At 38.9% G+C, this 24737-nt stretch overlaps 3 protein-coding genes across 5 annotated transcripts in view; 2 read left to right on the forward strand and 1 right to left on the reverse strand.

Moving 5' to 3' along the window:
- Nucleotides 1-11: 11 nt before the first annotated feature.
- On the forward strand, nt 12-3519 carry LOC126833597 (tetratricopeptide repeat protein 30A). Of its 2 annotated transcripts, XM_050565021.1 has the most exons (13): nt 12-125; nt 238-303; nt 374-583; nt 645-776; nt 840-975; nt 1042-1206; nt 1294-1562; nt 1683-1879; nt 2335-2542; nt 2629-2804; nt 2878-2973; nt 3068-3180; nt 3316-3519. In XM_050565021.1, exons 1-13 carry the CDS (start codon nt 78-80, stop codon nt 3435-3437), a joined length of 1938 nt encoding a protein of 645 aa, XP_050420978.1. In that variant the 5' UTR covers nt 12-77; the 3' UTR covers nt 3438-3519. The 2 variants fall into 2 exon arrangements, with proteins under 2 accessions (XP_050420978.1, XP_050420979.1); XM_050565022.1 differs by having other exon boundaries at nt 59-307.
- A 2930-nt stretch (nt 3520-6449) lies between these two features.
- Nucleotides 6450-10541, forward strand: LOC126833828 (dynein regulatory complex subunit 2-like). Its single transcript, XM_050565385.1, has 8 exons — nt 6450-6590; nt 6669-6782; nt 7271-7409; nt 8145-8368; nt 8457-8654; nt 9151-9345; nt 9666-9782; nt 9874-10541. The coding sequence occupies exons 1-8, from the start codon at nt 6450-6452 to the stop codon at nt 10090-10092; spliced, it is 1347 nt and encodes a 448-aa protein (XP_050421342.1). The 3' UTR covers nt 10093-10541.
- Nucleotides 10542-10973: 432 nt separating this feature from the next.
- LOC126833820 (DE-cadherin) overlaps nt 10974-24737 on the reverse strand; it is a 139251-nt gene continuing 125487 nt past the window's right edge. For both annotated transcript variants that reach the window (XM_050565375.1, XM_050565374.1), the window contains exons 3-22: nt 23394-23528; nt 20955-21080; nt 20690-20839; nt 18673-18861; nt 18368-18573; nt 18123-18297; nt 17534-17882; nt 17143-17405; nt 16855-17013; nt 16484-16762; nt 16250-16403; nt 15472-15992; nt 15188-15391; nt 14846-15087; nt 14560-14768; nt 14349-14488; nt 13913-14264; nt 13608-13820; nt 13393-13545; nt 10974-13297 (exon numbers count right to left, since the gene is read on the reverse strand). In XM_050565375.1, coding sequence (XP_050421332.1) covers nt 13155-13297; nt 13393-13545; nt 13608-13820; nt 13913-14264; nt 14349-14488; nt 14560-14768; nt 14846-15087; nt 15188-15391; nt 15472-15992; nt 16250-16403; nt 16484-16762; nt 16855-17013; nt 17143-17405; nt 17534-17882; nt 18123-18297; nt 18368-18573; nt 18673-18861; nt 20690-20839; nt 20955-21080; nt 23394-23528 — 4362 coding nt within the window. In that variant the 3' untranslated portion in view covers nt 10974-13154. The remainder of the gene's footprint in view (nt 13298-13392; nt 13546-13607; nt 13821-13912; nt 14265-14348; nt 14489-14559; nt 14769-14845; nt 15088-15187; nt 15392-15471; nt 15993-16249; nt 16404-16483; nt 16763-16854; nt 17014-17142; nt 17406-17533; nt 17883-18122; nt 18298-18367; nt 18574-18672; nt 18862-20689; nt 20840-20954; nt 21081-23393; nt 23529-24737) is intronic.

Consider the following 24737-nt stretch of genomic DNA (forward strand, 5'->3'; position numbering starts at 1 on the left):
GTTATTAGGTAAAAGCTGTGTTGTATTAATGTTAGTTTATTGTTTTTGAAATTTTGTTATTTTGTTGTCGAATAAAAATGACTAGAATCGCCGACGGTAACTACACTTCTGTCATTTACACATTGGTAATATCGTGAAACGAAAAAAATTTACTTACAATCATTTTACGTTATTTTGTCTCGACGGTAAATAATTTATACACAATTATTTAATGTGGATGTTTCTGTTGTTGCGTAGATAAAAGAAAAGCTGTACAACGATGTTGTCGAAATCATCAACACTATGCCGGATAACAAAAAAAATGCAAGTATTGTCGGTTAATTATTTTTTTTTTTGGTGTTTACGTAATTGTTTTTTTATAATATGTACTTAGACGAGACCAGGCTTATCGCTTTTGGCGTACTGCTATTATTATACAGACGATTTCCACAATGCGTCCATTGTCTACGAACAGCTGGCCACCCTTTGGCCACAAGAAACTGATTACAGGATACATTACGCTCAGTCGCTCTACTCGGCCGGACGATACGAAGAGGCACTACGAGTGACGGCAGCAATCGCAGTGAAAGGTTACGAAAACAAAGTATGACGTTTAACAACGACAATAGCACTTTTTTGGGTCACTTAAACCAAACGGTTGTTAGGTGTGCAAGTTGACTGCTGCGATACGATACGGTATGGAAGACGTTGCCGGCGCAAGATCATTTTTGGAAAGCAATTCCGGCCTCAAAGACGACCCAGACACGGACATAAATTACGGATGTCTCCTGTATAAGGTAAGAGTTTGTCCGATGTTAACTGTAGTGGTGTTGTATAGTGTTGTTTCACTTAAATTCCAGGAAGACCGGTACGAAGAAGCGTTGGAGAAGTTCTTAAACGCCCAAGTGATGTTGGGCTACAAACCTCATTTGTCGTATAGCGTGGCGTTGTGCTACTACAAGTTGAAAGATTTCACTTCAGCCTTAAAACACATTGGTAAAGTATAGTTTAAAAAAAAATGTTTTTTTATAATTAAGAACAATTTCTTTGGTTTTGCCCAAGGCGACATTATCGAAAGAGGCATAAGAGAACATCCCGAACTCGGCATCGGCATGACCACCGAAGGGATCGAGGTGAGAAGTGTCGGCAACACTTTGACGTTACACGAATCGGCGTTGGTGGAAGCTTTCAACTTGAAAGCGGCTATTCAGTTTGAAAAAAATGACAGTCAGTAGACAACAATAATATTATGCCGTATACTCTAAATTTATGCACACGGTCAATGTGTTGTAAAACAATTGTTATTTTAATTAGTCGACAGCGCACGAGAAGCGTTAACCGATATGCCGCCTCGATGGGAAGAAGAACTGGATTCGGTCACCTTACACAATCAGGCGTTGTGCTCGATGGACACGTCGCCCACTCAAGGATTTCACAAGCTCCAGTTTCTCTTGCAGCAGTCTACGTACCCGCAGGAGACGTTGCAGAACCTGTTGATATTGTACTGCAAACACGGTTACCACGATCTGGCCTCCGACGTGTTAGCGACATACTCTCCGGTCAAAGACAAACACCTATCGTCGGTACGTACAATTTGTACAATTGTTGACGATCAAATTGATCGTTAACGGCTTAAGTTGTTTTTTTAAAAATTATACTTACTTTGATGTGTTGTCCATTGACGGTGGTGGTTTTGTTTACAGTATATCCGTGAGTTTGTGGACGCCGTCATTGCCCAGCAATCGTCGTCGGACGAAGCGTACCGTAAGTTGGACAACATGGCCAACAAACTGTCGGACGCTTTGCGCAAGGCCACGAGGTCCGTGCAAGAGTCTAGGGAAACCCGAGACGACAGGGGAGCGAAAAAAGCGTTGCTCGATTACGAATACACTCTGGAAAAGTAAAAAAAACTTGTATTTTATATGTTAGATTTTGAAACTTTTTTATTTAAATTTATTTTATAAACAACACATTGACCCCTCTGCTCCTGTGTAATCTCAAAAGGGTTAATTTTTAAAATTCACACCGAATTTGTAATCGGCTACCCCAAAAACATGTATTTTAAAGTGTTTTTTTTTCTATGCAAAAACCTAAAAGAAATTCTTGTTAAAAAATATTTTACTTTCGATGCGAATCTTTTGCCGCTGGACCTCACTTTTGTAATGTCTTACTTTGCCGGTTAAAATTGTGCTCTGTTTGTTCCGTACTGGGTTCTTAGTGTCTAATCGAAGCGTTTGGCGGTGATAAAAACCCTTTTGAACCATTATGCTGCTCATTTATTACTGTGCCGTTACTAGTTTAGACTGTGTTGGTTTATTTGTTTTAATTTAATAATAATTTCTTACGTTAAACTAGATTCATACCGGTCACCATGGCTCAAGCAAAGATCTACTGGGATCTAGAAAACTACTCGCAAGCGGAAACCATATTTTATAAATCCGTCGAGTTCTGTAACGAAAACGATACGTGGCGTTTGCACGTCGCCCACGTTCTGTTCATGCAAGAGAAATTCAAAGAGGCGATCGCATTCTACGAACCCATTGTGAAAAAAAATCACAACAATGTAATAAACACATTATTTCCTGTAACGATAACGTTTATGTCGACGTGGCTTAGGTGTCACTTGGTGTACTACCTTGTTGTTTATAGATACTGTCTGTGAGCGCTATCGTCTTGGCCAATCTGTGCGTTTCCCATATAATGACTGCGCAAAACGAAGAAGCCGAAGAGCTAATGAGAAAAATCGAAAAAGAAGAGGAACGGTTGTACTATCAGGAACCCGAAAAGAAAGTCTATCATCTGTGCATCGTCAATTTAGTCATCGGGTAAGATATTTATTTAAAAAAAAAAACAGTCGCCGGTCTTTAATTTGTTTGATTTTTTTTTTTTTTTTTTTAGAACACTGTACTGTTCTAAAGGCAACTACGAATTTGGCATTTCCAGAGTGATTAAAAGCTTGGAACCTTACAATAAAAAACTTGGCATGGACACGTGGTAATTATTGCTCACTACTGTAATTGAGACCGACGATATTGTTGAAACGCTAAGATCCTCATACGTACCATATTTTGCTCGTAACACATTTTAGGTTTTATGCGAAACGATGCATGTTGTCGTTGATTGAGAACATGGCTAAACATGTTGTAGTTATGCGAGACTCGTTTTACAATGAATGTTTGGTGTTTTTGGATCAATGCGAACGTAAGTATTGTTATGAGCGATAATTTCAGACAGTTTGTGTGTGATGTGATTTGAAAAACTATATATATTTTTTTTTTCCTATGAAAAATATATACATTTATAAATCAATATTAATTGATGTTATTGATATTTTAGTCCACGGCAAAGAGGTCGGTACGATGCCGGAGGAAGAGTCGACGGACAAGAAAGAATTGAACAGTGTTACGTGCGAAGCGAGACTCTTAAAATCACTTCTCCTTCGATTACTGGAATATTGAAAAACAATTCTTGTTATGTATTTTTTTTCCAATTATCATCTGTCCAGATGATTACACTGCTTTACAAAGTTTATAATGTATCAGATATAAGTATATAATTTATTATTATTACTATTAAATATTTATACATTTTTTAAATTAATAAAATTAGTAATCTGTAATAATATTATGTATTCTGTTTCCTTTTTCTAACAAATCATACCTATAGAAATGTGTTCATAAATCATATGTACAATGTTTTTGGCTGTTATTACTTAAAATAAATTTCATAGAAACAATTATTTAAATTGAAAAATAATACCTTGAAGCTTATACAAATTAACCGGTAAATTAATTGACGACATGGTCGAAATTTATTAAAACCTCTTTTTCTCTTGAATATTGCCGAAACAAAACTCTTTTAAAACAGTCCTCGTGCAATCCCCTTAAATGAAAGACATCATAACACAGGTTATTGCATTCGATGATAAAAATAAAATGGCGGCCTAAGGGTCGGCCAATCAAATTAATTTATTTTAGTATAAAGTTATTATGTTTGTATTTATCAAAAAAAACTATGATGTACCCTTACGCCGCCATTTTGTCAATTGGTAGTATAATAAAATAAGGGATATGCAATAACCTTGCACGTTTAAGCCGTAGAACATATCTTATGATCAGCTGATTCTCTTATCAGTTATCTTGGAATTACCCATTTTCCCTTATCACCATCCCGTCCCCGCCTTATCATTATCCCCTACTCCTCCCTCCTCTTTGTGTCACAAAACAAATTTTTCGACTGACTCGCAGCCCTGAGAGGTATTCATATCAAATTGTCACTTAACGATACGACTTTACAAGGATTATTTTATATATAGGATTATTTTTTAAAGATTATTTTATTTATTTCTTCGTGTGGTACCAGTGCAGCATTTTACAGAACACACATTTTACAAATTTAACAGTTAAACAATTGCAGAAAGTATGCCTCTTTGCTGTTACCCGATGAACAGGAAGATTCTTATTTAGTGCAGGTCTATGATTCTATTCATATTGAGAGTAAACGTGATCTTCAACGGTGTCGTATGAAGTGCTTAGAAATGATATACATTTTACCGAATTGGTAGACAATAACGTGCGACGCAGTTGTGTGTAAGCAGAGGATCCTAAGATTCTTTGGCCACATCATAAGAAGGGATGGATCGAGCCTGGAGAAGCTGATGATCGAAGGAAAAGTAGAAGGGAAAAGATATCGTGGAAGAACACCAATGCGTTGGATAGACCCGGTCAAGACCATCACTGGCTATCCCCTGGGAGAGGCCATTCGATCGGCTGAAAACCGTGAGCTTTGGAAAGAGATTGTTGCCAACGTCAGCTGATGGGTCACCAAACTTCCGCTTTTGGAAGACGGACTTAAGAAGAAGAACGTGCGACTCGAAGGAATGTGGACCGGAAATCGACGGTCGTTCCTTTTGGATACCTTGCACTTGAACGACATGGCCGGCCAAGTGGCGACAACGCTGGTTTTCCGGATCTATCCGGAAGTGAACTGGCAATGCTTTTTGGAACCAGCTGACCACAGCCAACGTCCGGGCACGCAGCGAGCCGTGGCTACCGGGCGGCATCCGGGCTCTCGGCCAGTATCAAACAATGGTTGTGCAAAAGTCTTGCAAATGGTCATGTTGCGCATCACTTGGAGGTGTTTGCTGTACGCCAAGAAAATGGTCGGAATTCGTTTGGCAGGCTTTCCGTGGCTGCTGACGTACGTCCTACGCGAGTACAAGATCATCATCTCACAGGATCTGTCCGAGTTTGTTCGCTACACTAGCGCAGTTGGCGATACTGCAGTGCATAGAGGGCCTGAGCGTTTTTACCAAAAAATCCACCATCGACAAGGGCATTCGCATGATCAAACAGCACTTGAATGTGATTTTCAGCGGTTTCGGGCAGGGCGCGACGATCAACGTGGATTTAATCGATCACATCGATTGCAAGCAGTTCGCCATAGGCAACGGTTTGAGTAGTCAAAGTCAGATGAACGAGAGCCTGCACGAGACCGACATGATTTGCGGCTGCATATTTTTGGAGTACTTGAAAAACACATCGACCGATGTGAGCTTTAAAATTATCAAATCTTTTATCGAATTTACCAAATATTTACAAACAACGCGTGTATCTCAAAAATCAACATAATCATTTCGGCGTTTGTTAATATTATCGTTGGAGTTTTGTTCTATATTTTTTTGAAATTGATTTTGTAATTTTTATATGAATATATATTTTCAACTGCACAAAGTTGACACATGCAATTTTTTACCAACTGCAAAAAATATAGTTAAAGTCAGGCGGTGTTTGGTTAGACCAAAACCTCAGAGAAAATACCTCCAGATCCAATACACATTGTAGTTTGTTCACTTTTAAATACATAAACGGGTTTACTTGACAAACAGTCCCCCCTTGCCGAGTGCTTATTTATCTATCTAATTGATGTATTTTATATTTTCATTGTTACTATTTATTAATCGATTAATGTTTCTCCGTGCTACTTTTTTTCATTTGTCTTTTTAATCATTTACAACATCCACTCAAATTGTAATGCACGTGTTACATGAATCTAACATGAGCTACGTCGACGTTGATACATCATGAAAAATTCACTTCTAACCTACAACATAAATACGTTTAAGATACAGGAATTTACAAAAACGTTTTATTTTTTTCATAGGAAATTTACTTGACTTCTAACGTGTAGGTGACTCAAGATGACACTCGGTGTTGCTATGGTACTGTGATGGTCGATTCGGTCCGTATGGATTATAATATACTATAAATTATATATTACAAAAAAAAAGGGGCTATAAGTGAAAATAAGGGTATACTTCACACACAAACACACGAGCCCGTTGCAATGGGAGCCCGACGACGGGTTTGATCGATACGCTTGTGTTGACTTTAAAACGCGTTTTGAACGCTCACGACTGCTAATATTTTGTTAGCTGTTGGAGTGTGAATTTTTTATAGCAAGGTCCGGAAATGGCGCCTAAAAAGAACAAGAAAGGAAACAAGTTGGCTCGGATGAGCGACGAAGAAAAATTGCGTTATCTTCAGCATCGGGCGGCCGTCGAGGAAGAGACGAAACGTCGGAAAGAGCAATTGGTCGCCACTTACTTAAAGGTAAAATGCCCATGTCGGCGTGTTAAACACTTTTTGGGGGTTTTTTTATTCACGTGTTTTGTTGTTTTCATACTTAAGAACAAACTGAAACGAGAAGAAGCGTTCACCAGACTTAACACGGCCAAGCTCAACCAACAATGGCGGCACAACTTGCGGCAGATCAAGTGCAAGGAGTTGAAGGACGAGATGGTGGTAAGATAACGTCTGTTGTAAAGACAACTTTATTAATACACTGTTGTGTTGTGATAAAAAAAAATTCGTGAGATTTTAAACTAGAGCTAAAAATGTATAAGCATGATTATGTTTTTAGGATTTATTATAAATACAGAAATTAAATAAACAAATCCAAAAAAAAAAAAATAATAGTAAACGGAACCGGAGCTATCTGAACCTCTTCACCGGGTTTCTGTGATTAGATTAGATTAGATTTTCTTTGATTTGATTTGATTTGATGTTTAAATGGAGAAGCAAGGTGCATAACAATTGAAGGAGTTACAAACATTTTAAGAAATCGTGAGATTTTGAGCTTGAGCTGGAAATGTAGAAGCATGAATAAGTGTTTTAGGATTTGTCAAATATAAAATAAATCAAGTAAATGAGTAGATAAATAATTGAGTAAATGAATCACATGGCGCCAAAAATGTCTTGAAAAAAATCTCACGAATTTTCTTGGTTGACAGACGATGGAGAACCGATTCGAGATATTGTTGGAGTGCAAGACCAATCACATTGAAATGCTGTTGAAAGACCTGGAAGACGCCGAAGAACAAAACCTCAAGCAGTATGCGGCCCACGCCGAAATCATTTCGCAGTTTCTCAGTAAAAACATTTTCGTTGTATTATGCTTAATGTAAAGTGTTCGACCATTTTCTTCTTCTTCCAGCTGCAATTCTCCGTGGTTCTCTATCACGACCTAATTCTTTAAATTCTTGGTATTTAGGATTATTATATGGTATTGACTCCAACGCTCTCAACCTGGCCTCTCACATCGTCTAAAACGGTCGTGTCTCATGCAGGCTACTCTTTGTTCTATCATATTATAACACCTTCTTCTTCGCTGGCATTTATAACTCTATTAGAGTCTTTGCATCCATCTCTCTCGATCTTGAACGATTTCATTTCGTTCTTGTACTCCCACAGCTTTAAGATCCTCTTCTACTACGTCTAGCCACCTCTTCCTCGGTCTGCTTCGAGGTCTCTTCCCTTTTGGGTTTCCATTCTATAACTGCTCTGATGGTTTCTTCTTAGCTTCTTCTCGTGATATGGCCAAACCACTGTGTTCTTTGTCCTTTTATGTAGCTAATGACTGGCGCTGAGCCCAGTTCTTCCCGAAGAACCTTATTGAACTTTCTTTTCCATTAATTTGTCCTTGTGCCACGAACTGGTCCGCATATTATTCTGCATATTTTTTTTCGAAGGTTCTAAGTCTTCTTACCGTCACACTTGTCGTTGTCCATATTTCACAATGATACATTGTTGTACCCACTGTTCAGGTTTCACAGCCATACAATAAATACACTCCATGAATACACATTCATGATTTTGCCGTTACAGGTTTGCACGAGAAAACCATGGAAGAATTGCACAGTCGATACGAGCGCGAAAAAGATTTGCTGGTGGAAGAGATGAAGGAGAACTTTGCTAGCATAAGACACACGTTCACCAGAGACGATCAAAGGTTGGAGCTAGTGTCGATGACTTTCCAAGTGCGCAACGAGGAGACGACACAACAGATAAACGCGGATTTCGAAGATTCCATTGCTCTGCTCAATAACGAGGTAAACGTTCTCGGGGTGTACTGCCGTTAGGTTAAGTTTTTTTAAAATGTTTTATTGAATGTAAATAAACCCTTTGAATTGTGTTTAGATGTTATTCGAAAAAGACCGTTTCACAAAATTGCGGTACTCCGAAATTCAGTCGGTGGTGGAGAAATTTCAAAACGTCTTGGACGATTATTGCGGCGAGACGGAAACCAAAAGGAACCATTACAATTACCTGAAGACTCGCGACCAGGCTAGCACGTCGTCCATCGAAGATAACCACAAACGCATAACAGAATACTCGGTGAGTCCACTATTTAAATAATACTATAAGCCACATTTTCTATCGGTAAAATAGATCTCACCGCGAACGAACATTCAATCCAATTACATAATATTTTTACTCTTTGACACGAATACGTTTTATGGCTTGTTATCACTTGGGGTGGGACGATGATAAGGGATAAACCATAATTTCTGGGTAACTGATAAGAGATGTGCGATAAGAGAATCGGCTGATAAGAGAAAGAATAGCCAACGTCTTTCCATCAAGGGATTTTTATTTTTAGTGTCTGATGAAATTTCATCAAGTTCACGAAACGCAAAATTATTTTATACATAATAATTTATTCAGTTATAACATTTCAAAATAATACTAACATTGCCCCTGCTTATATCTATTTTAAAAATAATGTTTGTGTACAATTGTTTATCTCCGAATTACTGTTAACTAACGCAAAGCAAATGACCTATGGCAATCTTAACCGTAACTGACGATTTACATTATTGTTGTTGTACAGGAAGAAATCAAATTGCTAACTCAGTTGTGTGCCAAACGTGAGATGCAATACACTCGGCGGGAAAACGACTTGAAGCAGGAGCGCGACGACCTAATTAAACGAGGTTTTGAAGCTCAAAATCGTCTGAATCTAAGTCAAAACGATTACCAAAAGAAACTACAAACGATGACGAAAATATACAAACAAGTCATAGAGGTAAAATAAACTGATCGATTTTTGAGCGAAACGTTTATAACACTTTTTTTTTTCGAAGCAATTAGCAATTAAGGTAATGCCAGCCAGCAGAAAATATTATAAAGTGGCAACTCTATTTGAAAACCTAGAAAAAAACGTTAGCAAATTCCACATAACCGTGTCTTCCGATCAGCTCATTTTCTTATCAATAATCTCTTATCACGAATTAACGATTTACTCTTATCACAATTCCATCCCCACTTGTAATTATCATTATACACTTTTATTGTGATACAAAATGTGTTATTGTAATTAAAATATTGATTTTTTTTTCTCCTCAGAAATTAACAAATATTGCCGAAAAAGGCGAAAGAATAATTAAAACCGCCAACAATTGCAGCAAGTTGATATTGGCCGACGACAAGTGTGCCGACTCGGAGGAAGACGATTCTGGGACAGTGAGTTCATTCGTCTGCGTACAGTATATCACATGATGTCGTTTAGCTAATTGGTAACTAACTAAGCTGGGGTGCTGTTTTTTACACTCAGGACTTTGACGTTATGTCTTCGTTTTGGAAACGGTACGCCAGAGTGGACATGCAACACCGGGAACTGAGCGTGAAACGAACGAGGTTGCTTCAAGAAAACAAAGATTTAAAAGCTGCCCTGGCTTATTACTTGAAAACAATAGCTAGACCGGCGTCGGTTCAGAGGGACATGAGGGACAATGGGATACAATTACATTTGCTTCCCGTTAAAGCAGGATAAGCAGAAATAATACCACCTGTCAAACCTCCACCAAATTTGATGTAAACCATTCCAATGCACAGTTGACGATTTTTTTTCTAGTAAATATTCACTAACGAGATAGTTCTTGCACTATACTGTTATACTGGTCACCATAACCGTCACACTCTATACCTAATTAGGTTGGTTCTCACTTTGAGTTTGGTGGTAATTTAAATCGATTCAAAATGGAATAATCCATAGTCCATCATTGTCTAAACATTTTCATTGGTTTCTATTGTGTTTCTCAATTCAAACATACACATTTAAACGCCATATTTTATTCGTTTAGTAATATTTCACAAAACGTGGGCTACAAATGAAAATAAAAACTCCTAAAAATCAAATGTTATTTCATAAGTATTATACACAAAGTTTAATCGGGTCAAAATATATTTAAAAATAAAAAAAAATACTCCTTTCGGCTCGATGCGAATGCCGATTTTGTTACAAATTACAATTATGTGTTTTTATTATCTATTTTTTCAGTGTCTAGACCGATTTTTCTTTGTGTAGCAAGTCATTATAATTTTTTAAATAGATATGCAAACGAATAGTGTAGTGATTTTCGTTGAAGAAAAAAATTATATTTGTTCTTTGACATTGTTCGGAGTCGGACAAACGTTATTATTAAATTATTTTCTAATGAAAAATAAGTATTATACATTAAAATGATAAAACACTCAAAGCCATTTAGGTTTTTTTACTAGTCAAATTAAAAAAAATTTCAAATCACACCGCCTTACTGACGGACTAGTACTTTGACGGTACAAGCTTGTGTTTATTATCTTGCGGCTTAGGTCGGTAAATCGGATGCGACGTCGATTTTTATTTTCAAAGAAAAAACGGTTGTTATTAAAAAATGAATAGTCATATTGTTCAGTTTATTTATTTCGACAAATGTATAGATAAATAAATATAATACATACATAATAATAATAATTATAGGTATAGGTACAAAATAAAAAGGTGATTAAATTATAATATATTACGTGACATTAATAATATTTTGTTTAAATCGTAACATTCGATTTTACATTAAAAAAAAAAATGATGCACGACTTAAACACAACAAATACACAATATACTATTATAATATTATATTTATATTTTATTTCCGTCTGTAAATAAATCTTATAGGCTAAATGTATTTTTTTAAATATGTATATAAAATATGTCTTAACGTTACAAATTAATATTACAAAATTAAATTTTCAGTCGTTTAATTCGCACAGACTCGCGTTATCGACATTACATAATAATAATAATATGTACATAAATATATAATGAACGGCTCCAAAAAAAAAAAAAAATGGAATGCACGTTTTGGGGTAAAAAAAAAAAAAGAAAAGAAAACTACTAATAATAAAATGTACGTCCAATCTTTTTACACAAGTTTTTTATTATTATTTTTTTTTTTTAAATGAATTAATAAAGTACATATCACAAATGGCAACCATACAAAATAATAATACATACAATTCTAATAGCTAACTTTTACTGGGAGGGGGGGGGAACATGATCATCAAAAAAAAATTTGTATAATATAAAACCTAGAAATAGGTTTAAAAAAACATTGTAACGTCAAACTCGTGGACTCCGGATGATGTTATAATATTTTCAACGATGACGTATAAAATACACAATGCGAGCTACGCTACGCATCGATATTAAGTAAAAAATAATAGTAAAAAATAATAATAATAATAATAATAATAATAACAAAATAATATTTAGAGATTAAATATTTGCTTTACATAAGAAAAAAAAATAAAATCATAAGAGTAGTTTACAAATATTATGTAAACGGTTTATAAAAAAAAATATATATATACATATTCAACGGGTGTGTTCGTATGTGTACGTATTTTTGTACTAATTTTTAATAATAATACTTTACGACGGAATATCAAAAAAAAAGTACTAAGTCATACTACAATTAGCATTGTAAGTGTTTCAGTTAAATATACAATATAGGAAATATATTATATAAAAAAAAAATTCTAAAAACATATTTTTGATTTTTTTTTGTTTTGTTATACTCAAAGCTCTTAATCGTTTTATAATAATAAATCATAATAAATATGCTGATCTGTGCAAAATAGTTAACCCTGATTATTATTTATTTTTTTTTTTTTATGTATTTACAATAAACGAGTAAAAGGCGTGTAAAAAATCAAAATAGTTCAAACTTTTCGATTCAATGGCAGTATATATATATAATTATAAATAGTATTGTTATAGTAGTACGCTAAGTACTGGGAAAAAAAAAATTATAATAATAATAATAATAATTAATAAACAAACAATTACACAATGTTGCCGTCGACAACGGCAATGCGAAAACAACGTACAAGTTGAGTTTTAAGATTTCTACCAAAATTTGCAAAATGGCTTTTGACGAGAAGAAAACACCGTTTTCTAAAGTTCATACAATTTTACACAAAACAAATACATATCACTGGAAATCGTTGGCGGAATAAATAATAATTAAATAATATTAGTTATTTAAAATTAAAATTGTTTTCAAGTTCTTTTAAACGAGCAAAAACTAGATTACGACAAAAATTCCGTTCACTCGTAAAGCGTAATTATTATTATATTTTTATTACAAAAAACAAAAAAAATGAAAGAAAAATTAGACTAAAAAAACAGTCTATTTGTGAATGAGATCACGAACGAATTTTTAACTTCTACGACGAATAATGATAATGTCTTCGTTACCGTCAAAATAATACAAGACATTAGTAAAATTATATTAAAATGGAAAAAAAAAATTAAATAATGATTTACAATAATGTTGTTATTTGTTGTTGATAATAATAATAATAATAATTGTCCTTAGAGCACCCCCGATTAACTCTGTCTCTGTACAAATGATTCGTTTTTCCATATCGCTTCACCGCTAGTCAGCCGTACGTAAGTATACGCCTTACTTAAGATATAATATTACCGATTACTTATAGATAAGACAAAAAAAAAAAAAAAAAAATGTATTTTGCACCGGTAACTGGTTGATCGAAACGAAGGCTGAGCGTGACACGTTAGCACCACGACTCCGGCTGGGTGTTGCGGTACGTCTCGCTCTCCTCGTCGCTCGGATCCTCACCGTACATGTCGGCTAGTTTACGGAACCTCGGGCCAAAGTTGGACAGGTAATCGAAATTCAGATCACCGTCGTCCGTGCCTGTCGCGGACAACAAAAAGGAAGTCAGGTTAAGTCAGGTCAGGTTACAAAGCACACCGTCCGTAACAAACAAAACACACTGGTAATTTACTCACCCGAAGCCAACGACGACAGCGATCCGACCGAATTGCCTTCGCCCTCGTACATGTAATTGCGCACGTCGTCGTACGGGCCCAGATCCGGATCGTTGTCGACAGAGTGAAGTTTGTCGCCCAGGAAGCCGCAAATGTCCGGCACTTCGTCGGGGGCTGCGCAAACAAAAGTAACGGGTGAATTTATTTTTTATGTACACGTATTGTTGTAAACTTACCTCGTTTGTGCAGAAGATTACCCGTATCGTCGAACCCTTGGACCGGCTCGGATCCGTCGTACATCAATCGCAGAACGTTCAAGTCGTATCCGGTCATGTCGCCTTCGCCGCCTCCTTCGTCCTCGTAGTTGATGATATTCTCTCTGATGTCGTCCGTGTCCTTGTACAGGTCGTCGGACTTTCTTCGGTGAACGACCACGGCCAGCAGTAATACTTGTGAATAAAATAAATAATAACCAAGGTTATGGCGACGGTTAGGATCATATAACAGTGATAATTGTTTCTAATAAATCGGCAATAATTACTGAGTAGGACGGCCAGGCAGACGAATATGGCGATCAAGAAACTGGCGTCGATCCCAAACGACACGGCAACGGCAGTGCCGTGTGTGCAAGAAAAGTCGACCTCGTGAGCCGCGCCCGGCGCCCCCAAGTTGTACAGGCGACCGTTGAATGTGAGATTTCGAATGCACCCGTTGAACCCTTCGGATATCGGCTTGTGGGTCCAGTTGCGGGTGGACGCGACCAAGTCCAGGTCCAAAAACGAACCGCCGAGCTGCAAGGGTCCGTTGACGTTCAAGTATTCGTTGGGTCCGATCGGCGGACTGAGACTCAGACACGACGGCAGGTTGCAGTTGTCCACTTTCAGTTCGATGCTCTAAAAAAAAAACATAATAACATTTCAATTTTAACGAGTAAAATATCATCAATTGATATATTAATAATTAAGTTGAAAGTTTACAGTTTTGGTCCAGATAATTTCGATCCTGTGCACTTCTCCGTCGGATATCTTGATTTGTTTCTGTTCCATTTTGAGCGTGCCCGAACCGTAGTCGACCAGCAGTACGGGATAACCGTTGCGGATCTCCAACGACATGAAATCTGCGAAACGTCAAGCGGTAAGCGGTATAGGAATCTCGAAATAATACCCAACGGACATTACAAAACAGTACCTTGTACGGCAACGGGAGACGGTTTTGCGCTGCTGGGTCCGGCGTAGAACAGCAGACCGTTGTCCAAGGCGGTACGCACTTCTAAGGACATGTGCGACTCCATGCAGGACTGTAGCGACGGGTACAGGGCATATCCTCGGCCGCTGAAGCCAATGCTGAGGATTTCACAACGCGGCCCCTCGTAACCGGCCGGACACTCGCATCCGTTGCTGGAAAAAAAAAAAACACAATTTGCGGTCAATTTCATCACGTTTGTTCGGGATATCTCACTACTAGGCGCTTTTACCCGTCGGCCGTCGGAGTACCGCCGTTGTAGCAGGTGATTTTGGCCGGCACTTTTTGCTCGCACTGGCAGAACGGATCGACCACGGCGCGTATGCCCACAAACGAGGTGGTGTTCGTGTACACGGCAGCCGGTTCGTTGCTTTTGTTCAAGAAGTTCGTGCACGAAGACTCGCAGTACAGTTTCTCCACCAGACACTCGTCGATGTTGACCATCAGGAAAACCACTCCCAGCTCTTTCTCCAACTGTACACAAAGGGGGGGGGGAAATTCAAAATTAACACGGTCCCGTCGTAAACTGTCTACTCGCCCACCACTACGGCAGAGAGGAAGAGCACACACGTACCTCGGCTTGGTGTCGATCGATGGCCGCGTTCAACCGTTCGCGCTCGTAGTACGGCGAACCGTGAGCCGAAAACCTGACGTCCAGTTGAGAGTTGTCGGGATTGTGCGGGGAATGCAGGATGGTGAACACGTCCACGTTTTCGATGCTGGCGTTCAAAATGGAAGCCAACTTGTCTTTCAACACGGACGCTTTACTGACGCCGTCCTAGAGAAGAAGAAAGACGAGGAAAATAAAAAATATACGTTCATCCCGTGTCGCTTCTCTCGCCGCGTGTCACTACTCACTTGATCGGGCGTGATAAACTCTTCGGCCGAAATGCCCGCCAGCCGGACCGACCCGGACTTGTCGACCGCCTCCTCGGGTATCTCTTTGACGGTGACGACGACGGTCGCGTTGACCGTGTGCCTTTGGATTTTCGCACCCTGTTCGGTCACCTCGAACTCCAGCACGAACGTCTGTTCCCGCGTGCCCTGCAGCATGGTGATCATGCCGGTCTCGGACTTTAGGTCGAAGTTCAAGTGCGGTCCGTTCAGCAGCCTGAACTTCTTGTCGGGCAGGTCCCAGTCGTCCGGGTCGTCCACGTACACGCGGCCGATCTCCATGTCCGGCGATTCGCCCTTGTACGTGTACACGAACACCGAGCTCCTGCCCGGTTTCATCGGGTTGTCGTTCTCGTCGCCGATGATCACCTGCAGGTTGCTCGTGCCGGTCATCCGAGGTATGCCGCTGTCCGATATCGTTATGGGTATCACGTAGACCTTTTTCTCTTCTCGGTCGAACGTGGTCGTGGCTAGCAGATCGGAACCTGACGGAACAAAACAAAATTATCAGAGTCCAGCGGGGGGGCGTTTCATACCGAAAACAATGGCAACCGAGAGGAAGACCACGAAGACGGATTGCGGATTGGCGTGTGATAGAGTGGGGGAAGACGGTTTTGACGGTAAAGAACATTTTTTTTTGAATGGATCGTAAACGAATACATAAATGGAGCAAGAGAAGTGATTTTTGACCGCAAGGAATAAGAAGAAGAGGTATGTAGTATTTCGTTTCGTTTCGACGTACCGGAAATGGCGAATTTGGTTTGTATCTCGTAAGGGGCATCCGGTGAAATGGCGAATTCAAACGGAGCGCCGTTTTCCGGTCCATCGTTGTCCTTGGCGTTCAACCGGGTTATGGTACCGGGCGATTGGTTTTCCCGCCAGACGACGGGCGCGGGCTGGAAACAAAAGATAAATGTAATTAGTAACCGGCAAAAGGAGTTGGTAGGTTCATGCAAATCAAATAAGACATGTTTACCATGTCCAACACAGGCGCGTTGTCGTTGATGTCTTTTAGCACGATGATCACTTCGGTGGTCGCCTGTAGACACTTGGGACCGCCGCCTTCGTCGCTGGCCTGTATGGCCACCTGCCACGTGGCGTATCCGTTGGGAGGATCGCGGTCCAGAGGTTTGATCAACGACAGGCATCCGTTGTTGTCGATGGTCATCAGTTTCCGTTGTTCCTCTTTGACCACCGAATAAACGATGCGCTGGTCCACCGACTGGTCTTGGATATCCGGGTCGTACGCCTCCAGCTGCATCGTCGAACAAACGCAACAAATGAATTACGCAAATTTAGTTCGGGCCTTAAGCTAGATTTTTTTTTTTTATTGCCGATGACACTTACGTTGGTTATGCACCCGGGCACCAGTTGTTCTTCGGTGATGGTGATGTTACCCTCGTACTGGCGGAACTTGGGCGGGTTGTCGTTGACGTTGGATATTTTGATTTCCACGGTACAGTAATCCTCGTAGGCGCCGTCAAACGCTCTTACTTTCAAAACGTACTGTTTAAGACACACACACACACACACACACACGACCAAAGGTTAATAATAACATGTGAAAAGCGCAGCAAAACACCACAACGATAACTCGTGAGTGTAAAAATTAAAAAAAAACAATGTCCTGCTCACGTTGGTAATGTTCTCGTAGTCGAGTTGACTGTTGACTTTGATCTTGCCGGTGGTGCTTTCGATCAAAAACGCGTTGTAAGTGTTGCCGTCGACGATGCTGTACGAGACGGGCGAGGCCGTGTCGTCGTCCAGAGCTTTGACTTCGGTCACCAAGGCGTTGAGGTTGGCGTTTTCCGGGATTTCTTCGGCTTCGTAGATGGACTGCGTGAAATGCGGCGGATGGTCGTTCTTGTCGGCGATTTCGATACGGAATACTTGTTCGCCTGCGAAAGCACGATTACGAATTACATCTCCAACTCGAGACACGTGGAAGTACTGCTGGGGGGGGGGGGCACCTTAGGGATTTTAGGGATTTTTTTGTTTTTTAGACAGTCTAAGTGTTTTTGCTCACCCTCGTTGTGTGCCCCGGTCGAGTACAAGGCGGACGGCGAGTTGTCGGTGGCGATCACTTTCACGTTGTACACGTCCTGCTTCTCTCTGTCGAACATGACCAGGGTGGTAATGTTGCCGGTGTACGGGTCGATGGAGAAGTATTCCCGGTTGTCGGCCAGCTCGTACGTGACCCGGTTGTTGGCCAGAGTCGAGTCGGCGTCGATGGCGCGCACTTGCATGACGGGCGTGCCGGGCGGTTCGTTCTCCAACACCGAGCCGGATACCACCTCGGTGAACACCGGCATGTTGTCGTTGACGTCCTCCAGTTGGATGTTGAGCTGATGTTCCGCCGCCAAGCTGTGTTTGTTCTAAAAGCAATTCGTTAAAAATTCGTTTGTCTCGAAAAAAGAATGATGGGGTTCCAAACACGGCTGTAGGTTGTGGAGTATTGGACCCGCAGCGCTCTGGCTTGAACGAAAGAAGGACGCTATTGGGAAGAGTGACCGAGCGAGGCCACCACTCGAACACGTGGAAGAATGCGGTCAACCAGCCCCCGCTGGGACTGTCAACGAAAGAAGAGATTAAGATCCGGATAGCGCCGGGCTTACCTGTATGCGGATGTTGAGAATGTATTCCGATATGGATTCGTAGTCCATGTGCCTGGACAAACGGATGTGAGCGACATTGCCTTCGGACTCCAACCGGAAAGTGTTCAGTTTGTTGGACTGCTCCGTTCGGCCAGCCACCAATTCGAAAACTGGAGCTTTTTCGTCGGTGTTGGATCTAAAACACCGTATAAACACAGCTGTTAATTTTCATTCCCTTTCCCATTTGAAAAGACAGGGAAACTCACTCGGCCGTGATGGTGGCTATGTCGTAGCTGAAATTGGTAAAGTTCTCGGGTATGTAGATGACGCCTTCGGGCTGCACCGAGGTGAACGTGGGGGCTTTCTTGTGCGATTCCACCACCATGATCTCCAGGTCCATCGTGGCCGACTTGGGAACCACTCCCTGGTCGGTGGCCGTGGCTCTCATCTTGAACTTGTAACCAGGTTCTCTCTGCGGGCGAAGGCGGAAGAAAAACACATACACACAATTAATTAGGAGGTGACACAGTTAGGACCGTCGTGGTCAGGTGGTTAGGTCAGCAGCACTCACGTCGATGAAACGATCCAGGTAGATGACGCCGGTGCTCTGGTCAATGCGAAAGTATCCCGAGTCCTGTGGGACTCTAGGGGACAAATCGTACTGTATCGCGCTGTTGATGCCGTCGTCGATGTCCGTAGCCGATATCCTCATCACTTCGGTGCCGGAGAGCAAGTCTTGAGGAACGGATTCCACATAATTCTAATTAAAAAAAAAAAAAACACAGTTTACTTTACTCAACTTACACAAATTCGACGCGGATGATACTATACTAGTATTAATAAGATAAAAAAAAAAAAACAAATTAAAACCATGCATTGATCAAATATGTATATCGTTTCTAAACAAACGGTGCAATTTTTCGCCAAACAAAAAAATAAAAAATACCAACTAAAAACTAAGAGACGCGTATTGCTCGCCTATTATTGCCTTACAACAATAATAACATCATATTATATTAAGGTATGATAGCATTTTTTTTTATGAAATTGTTTTTTCCGGTCCAACGTGGAACTATGGGGGGTTCTTATTGCCTCCGTCCGAGTTAAACGTTAAAAAATATAAGTTTATGTTTCGCACGTGCACATGTTAGACGTGTACACATAAAATACACAGTTTAGTCGGTCGAAGGGCGGCGTTGTTGGAGAAAAAAAATATGTAGTAAGCTTCTGTAAAAAACTAAAGAACACTTCATGCACGGTGTGTGTTGTTGTGTGTACGGCAGCGGCGACCTTATCGATTCTAGCTTGTTGTAGGTGTAATACTGTTATTGTAAAATATGTAGTTTGGCGAAAAAAATGCAAAGTATAACGACAAATCTATAACGTGCGGTCTCCGATGATGAGCTGTTTTTTATTTTAGATAAGATCAAAACACACACACACACAACGACGCATGCATTCGATTGAAAAAGTATGTGATATAAAGTTAACGACAAAACAAAAGAGAGTCAATGAAAATCTAGTAAACTTTGTGTGGAACGCTCATGCAAAACGGTAACAAACCTAGAAGAAAAAAATACCTTGTAGTTGAATCCTCGGTAGACCTGCAAAGGACCGGCGGAAATTCGATTTTATAAAAACACATAAAACTCACCGTTAAAACTACATTACACGTTGTTGGCGGGGTGCCGTAAAACCGAATTATCCGAAAAACCAGAAATTTTCACTTTCGCATAACTAGATTTCGGTTTTTAAATTATTTACTTATAACCTGACCGAACCTTTTAACACTTAACCGTTTTGTTTAGCGATGGGAATTCGAAAATTCGGATTTTTAAATAAAAAAAAACGCTATTTAAGCCACTTGAAAATAGTAGAAATAATAAAACATTATTAAAATATATTAGGATTGTGATTTGTGTATCTAAGAAAAAAGAATTTGATGAAAGACTAAAGAATTTAACAATCCGGAATCCAAAATCAGTTTATCTTTTTGTAGTGTTTTATTTTCTTCTAAAATACCTTTACTTAGGTAGGTACTGTGTTTAGTGTATAAAAAATCCTAGGTAACTTAAATAGCGTTTACTTGTGAAAATCCGGATTTTCGGATTCTCATCACTAGTTGTATATTGTTATAGTATGCGAGTGAATCGAAAGTCAGCATGTGTTTAAACATATTGTCAAGTACGGCAAACGGGTGTAACTATGGTAAGAATTTTTGATCTTAAAACAATAAGTTTGGCCCAAGAGTTTCGAAATCCGGATTTACAATAAATTCCGGATTTCGGATTCCGAAAATCCGGAATCAGGATTTTTCCCATCACCAATTCAAAAACTTTCAGCGTCATTTTCTTTTTAAATTAAAATTGATTAAGTACAAAAAAATGTAATTCAGTGTTAGTAAGTAAGTACACTCTGAACTAAGCTAGGGATGTTAAATTTTACGGATTTTTTTTCGTTCCCGGATTCACGACGAGCTTTGTCGAATCCGGATTTTTCCCATACCCGGTTAGGATTTGCTGTTATTGTATAGTTGCTGTTAATCGTTTCAATTTTGTTTTTCTTATTAAACATCACACAACACTTACTACTTTGTCGAACACCGGGGAGTTGTCGTTCTCGTCCTGTATGGTCACCTTGATGGTGCAAAAATCGTCCAAGTGCGGTTTACCGTTGTCGGTCGCTCTGACCGTGACGTACACCTCTTTTTCCCGGGCCGTTTCGTCCCGGTCGAACATCTAAAAACCAAGGAGCAACAAGGAGTTGAGTATGCGAAAAATTGAAAATTGGAAAGAAAAACAAATCGAGTTGAGACCGATTTGTCTGTATGGCATATATGGATAGCTGACTCACGTATCTGGTTGTGATCTCTCCGGTTTGCGAGTCGATGGAGAACTTGGGCCGTTCGCCAGGCGAGGTGACAAACGTGTACGTGATGGTACCGCCATTGTCCGGAGGGTCTCTGTCCAAGGCTTTCACCTAAAACGGATTAATTTTGTAGTTAAAATTAAAGAGGGGGGAAAAAACGAAAAGCAAGATGGAGTTACAAAGGTCGAATACAACAATACAAGAGCGACCCCAACCTAACCTTCCTTTTAAAATCTATGTAACTTCTTGTGAAGTCAGAGAGAGACACTGTTGTACACTTTGCACGTTCCCTCTAACCCGCGAAATCTAAATTTAACCTAACCAAACCTAACCTAACCAAAGCAAACTTGACCAAACCAAACCAAACCTAACCTAACCTAACCAACCTAACTAACCAAACCAAACCTAACCTAACCAAACTCTAACGGTTAGGTTAGGTTTCACACTTTTGTATTTTGAGATCAAAAAATGTTGTCATGTGTTCAGAATAGAGATGCATGTTCATCGACTTACTATTATTTTTTTTTTTTTTAAATAGGGTTTTATCAAAAAACGATTAACAACTAAATTATTGTTTACAATTTCTTCTATACATATATTTTTATTTCTTTATATTAAAATATGTGTATTTACGCAGCAACAATGATACTACCCAATATAGATCACCGGCCTCTTTATGGTCGTGTTTGATTTATATCGAATATTTATAATTGGTCCGTTATTATATTATATTATACGACACCGCTCGTAGCGCGTTTTGATTTATCGCTTTATTTTTTAATTTTTATCTCTCAATTCCTCAAATTAAAACAATGGAACACGTTCACAATTAAAATAATAATAATAACAACAACATTGTATCACAAGCCGGGCAACGATTTATTTTATTTTTATCATTATTAGTATTTTTTTTTATCTAGTTCCAATTAGTTAAAAGGAATGCTCGTACGCGCGTTATATGTATAATAAACTTATTTTTTTATTGTTTTAATAACCACCGTTGATTAAAATATTACGGTTAAAGCGAAGAGTAGCTGTAATGTTTTTTTAAATAATTGTATTTGTAATAACTGTGGTATTTAACTTGAATACAGATTACAAAATATATTGTCCGACGAATTGTAATTTTTTTTTTTAAACGTCCTACTGCTACGGCCGGGTTCAAAGTTGAAAGGTTAAGTTCGAGTTTCGGATTAAAAAAAAAAAAATTACAATCGTTATGAAAACAACAATGTACTTCTGTGAAAATCTTATACTCGAAACTTTAGAAATGACAGCTTAAAAAAAAAAATATGAATATTTTAATAACAAATGAGAACTCTGACAACTTTTTGCCAGTTATTTCTCGGCGGACAAACCACTCTAAATCTGATTGTCTTCGTTAAGGCGTTCATTAAACATGCACCACCCCCCCCCCCTTTTGGCTTATCTCGAATGTGTTAATGTGTTTCCAATCGTGGGTTTTGGACTAAGCTATAGGCCCTGTATAATTATAATGTAAGCCCCGTAGTGCAAAATTAATAGCGCCGAGTGTACTCGGAATGAATAAACGGCCTGCAATCCGTTTAATCGATTCACCATAAGAATTAATTACACCGATTGCGCTATACACTCCAAATGCAATTATACAGGGCGACTGGTCGACAGCTATGGCCCCCAGGCAATAACCTAGAAGACGTTAGACTTTTTTGAATAATTATATTCTTTTCTATACTCTTATTATAGTGGTGTTCAACAACTCGTCCGATTTGGATATCATTTTTAAAAATGCAACCCCATCTCTCGTTTGTGTTAAACATTAGCCTTTCAAAATGTAACATGTACCCATTTATAATTACATTTGATATATAAAACGTTTTTCAGCCGAGTCTGCAACCACGAAAGAGCATTTACATGTCCGTTGAAGTACCGAGATAAATTTAGAGTAGTGGTGGAATTATAAATAATGATATAGTAAGCAGTAAGGAGCTAGTATATTAAAACATCAAGTTTCTGGCTAATATTGTAGTGTTTAATATTTGGCTTAAAACAATTCATAGAGAATTTGGGCCCTTAAACTATTTTGAATTTGTTATTTAGTTCTAATTTGAACGTTCAACGTACAACATATCTCTTATCTCTATATCTTTCCCTATCCCCTACCTACTAGCTCCCACCCCCAACTCTCACTCCCTATGCCTCACCCTTATCTTGTTACCTGTTATCTCTTATCAGAGAACAGCGTAACGCTTTTTTTGGTAACACTTTTTGACATTTTTCGGTTATGTGCCAGAACTAATTCCCACCCCCAACCCCAATCCTATTCCCACCCTCAACCCCATCTTTAATTTACGCTCTTGGTAACGTTTTTCTCGGTTGTGCCAGAGCTAAGACATGTAAATGTCAATAAATACAATATATATATATATATATATAGGTACTTACGGTGAACACATAAGTGTTGGTGGGCTGTTCTTCCTTGACGCTGGGCTGGTAATTCGAGCAGTTTGTGAACACCGGTTTATGGTTGTCTTGTACCGTCAACCCGGGCTTTAGTCCGGTGCCTCTGCTAACCTGAAACTGGAAAAAAAAAAAAAAGGTGTAAAACGTTATTAAAAAACTGAGTTTTTTTTCAATCAATTATAGAGGACGCCAACGAACCAACGAAAAAAAAAAAACGAACCTAAAACTATAGTTTGCTGAACAAAACTTTTAACCGCAATATATATTAAGTTATATAGATATAATAACCGTAAATCGATTAAGAACGTTTTGTAATTAAAATGAGCTACCTCCCCCCCCCTTACAACCCTCGGGGTAAAAGGCGTGAAAAAGTGAGAAATTGTTCGGAAAAGCCTTCCTTGGGCTGGTGTACATAATTAGTCATCTGACCGAAGAAAACTGTTTTTAATGAGCGCCGAGGTTTTTTTTTTTGTTATTATGATTATGACGATTATTATCTTACCGACAATCTCTCCTCTTGAGTGACACGACGACCCGGGTCATACAGGGTGATTCTTATTTGAACGGCCTACACTATAGTAGTATACCTACATACTCTTAAAATAATTACACAATTTTCAAATTTGTACCTAGTTTATTATTATTATTTGCTATCTAAAGCTTTATCGACTTTTGCAAATTAAATTGTAACATTGTATTTTTAAATTAAGCACATTTTACAGAAAAAAAATCACCGGTCGATAACCAGTTATGAATAATTTTTTTTCAAGTCATTTGGGTTTAAAATAACTTCAATAACTTTAAGACTATTTATTCAACAGTGGTTATCGACCGGTCGACATTTTCAGAAAATCGTTCTTAATTTAAAAAGTCAATAAAATATGCACGTTACCAGTTAAGGTTCAAAAGTTGATAAAGCTCTAGAAAATTTGTAATTATTTCAAAGCGTGAACTACTAGTGTAGGGCGTTAAGCGAATCACCCTGTATATAGTAAAAAAAAAGATTTTTTTTTTCGAGTAAATGGAATTTTAATGGTACGGGCCGTGGAATTAATTCGTCAAGAGTCTGTCGCCTTCGATAATTCAGTCTACTAAACCGAGTTGGGTATTAAAAGTGTTAAACAAAAAAAAAAACCTCTTAAGATAGACCTGACTTGCAAACAAGCATAGTTATCGTGGAAAATGCGATTGATACTTGCCGACTTTCCTAAAATCGCACCTGTTAATTTTGTCTAAACCGGTTAAACCCGCTTTGACTACCGATTGGGAATATTTAGAACTTGTTACTTTTTTTTTGGGGGGGGGGGGTTTACAAACTGCCCAAGG

The sequence above is a fragment of the Adelges cooleyi genome, unplaced genomic scaffold (assembly GCF_023614345.1).
Source record: "Adelges cooleyi isolate 19-005CV unplaced genomic scaffold, UGA_ACOO_1.1 ACOO_flye_CR_arks_rails_tigmint_CR_PRNA_2, whole genome shotgun sequence".
Classification (NCBI taxonomy): domain Eukaryota; kingdom Metazoa; phylum Arthropoda; class Insecta; order Hemiptera; family Adelgidae; genus Adelges; species Adelges cooleyi.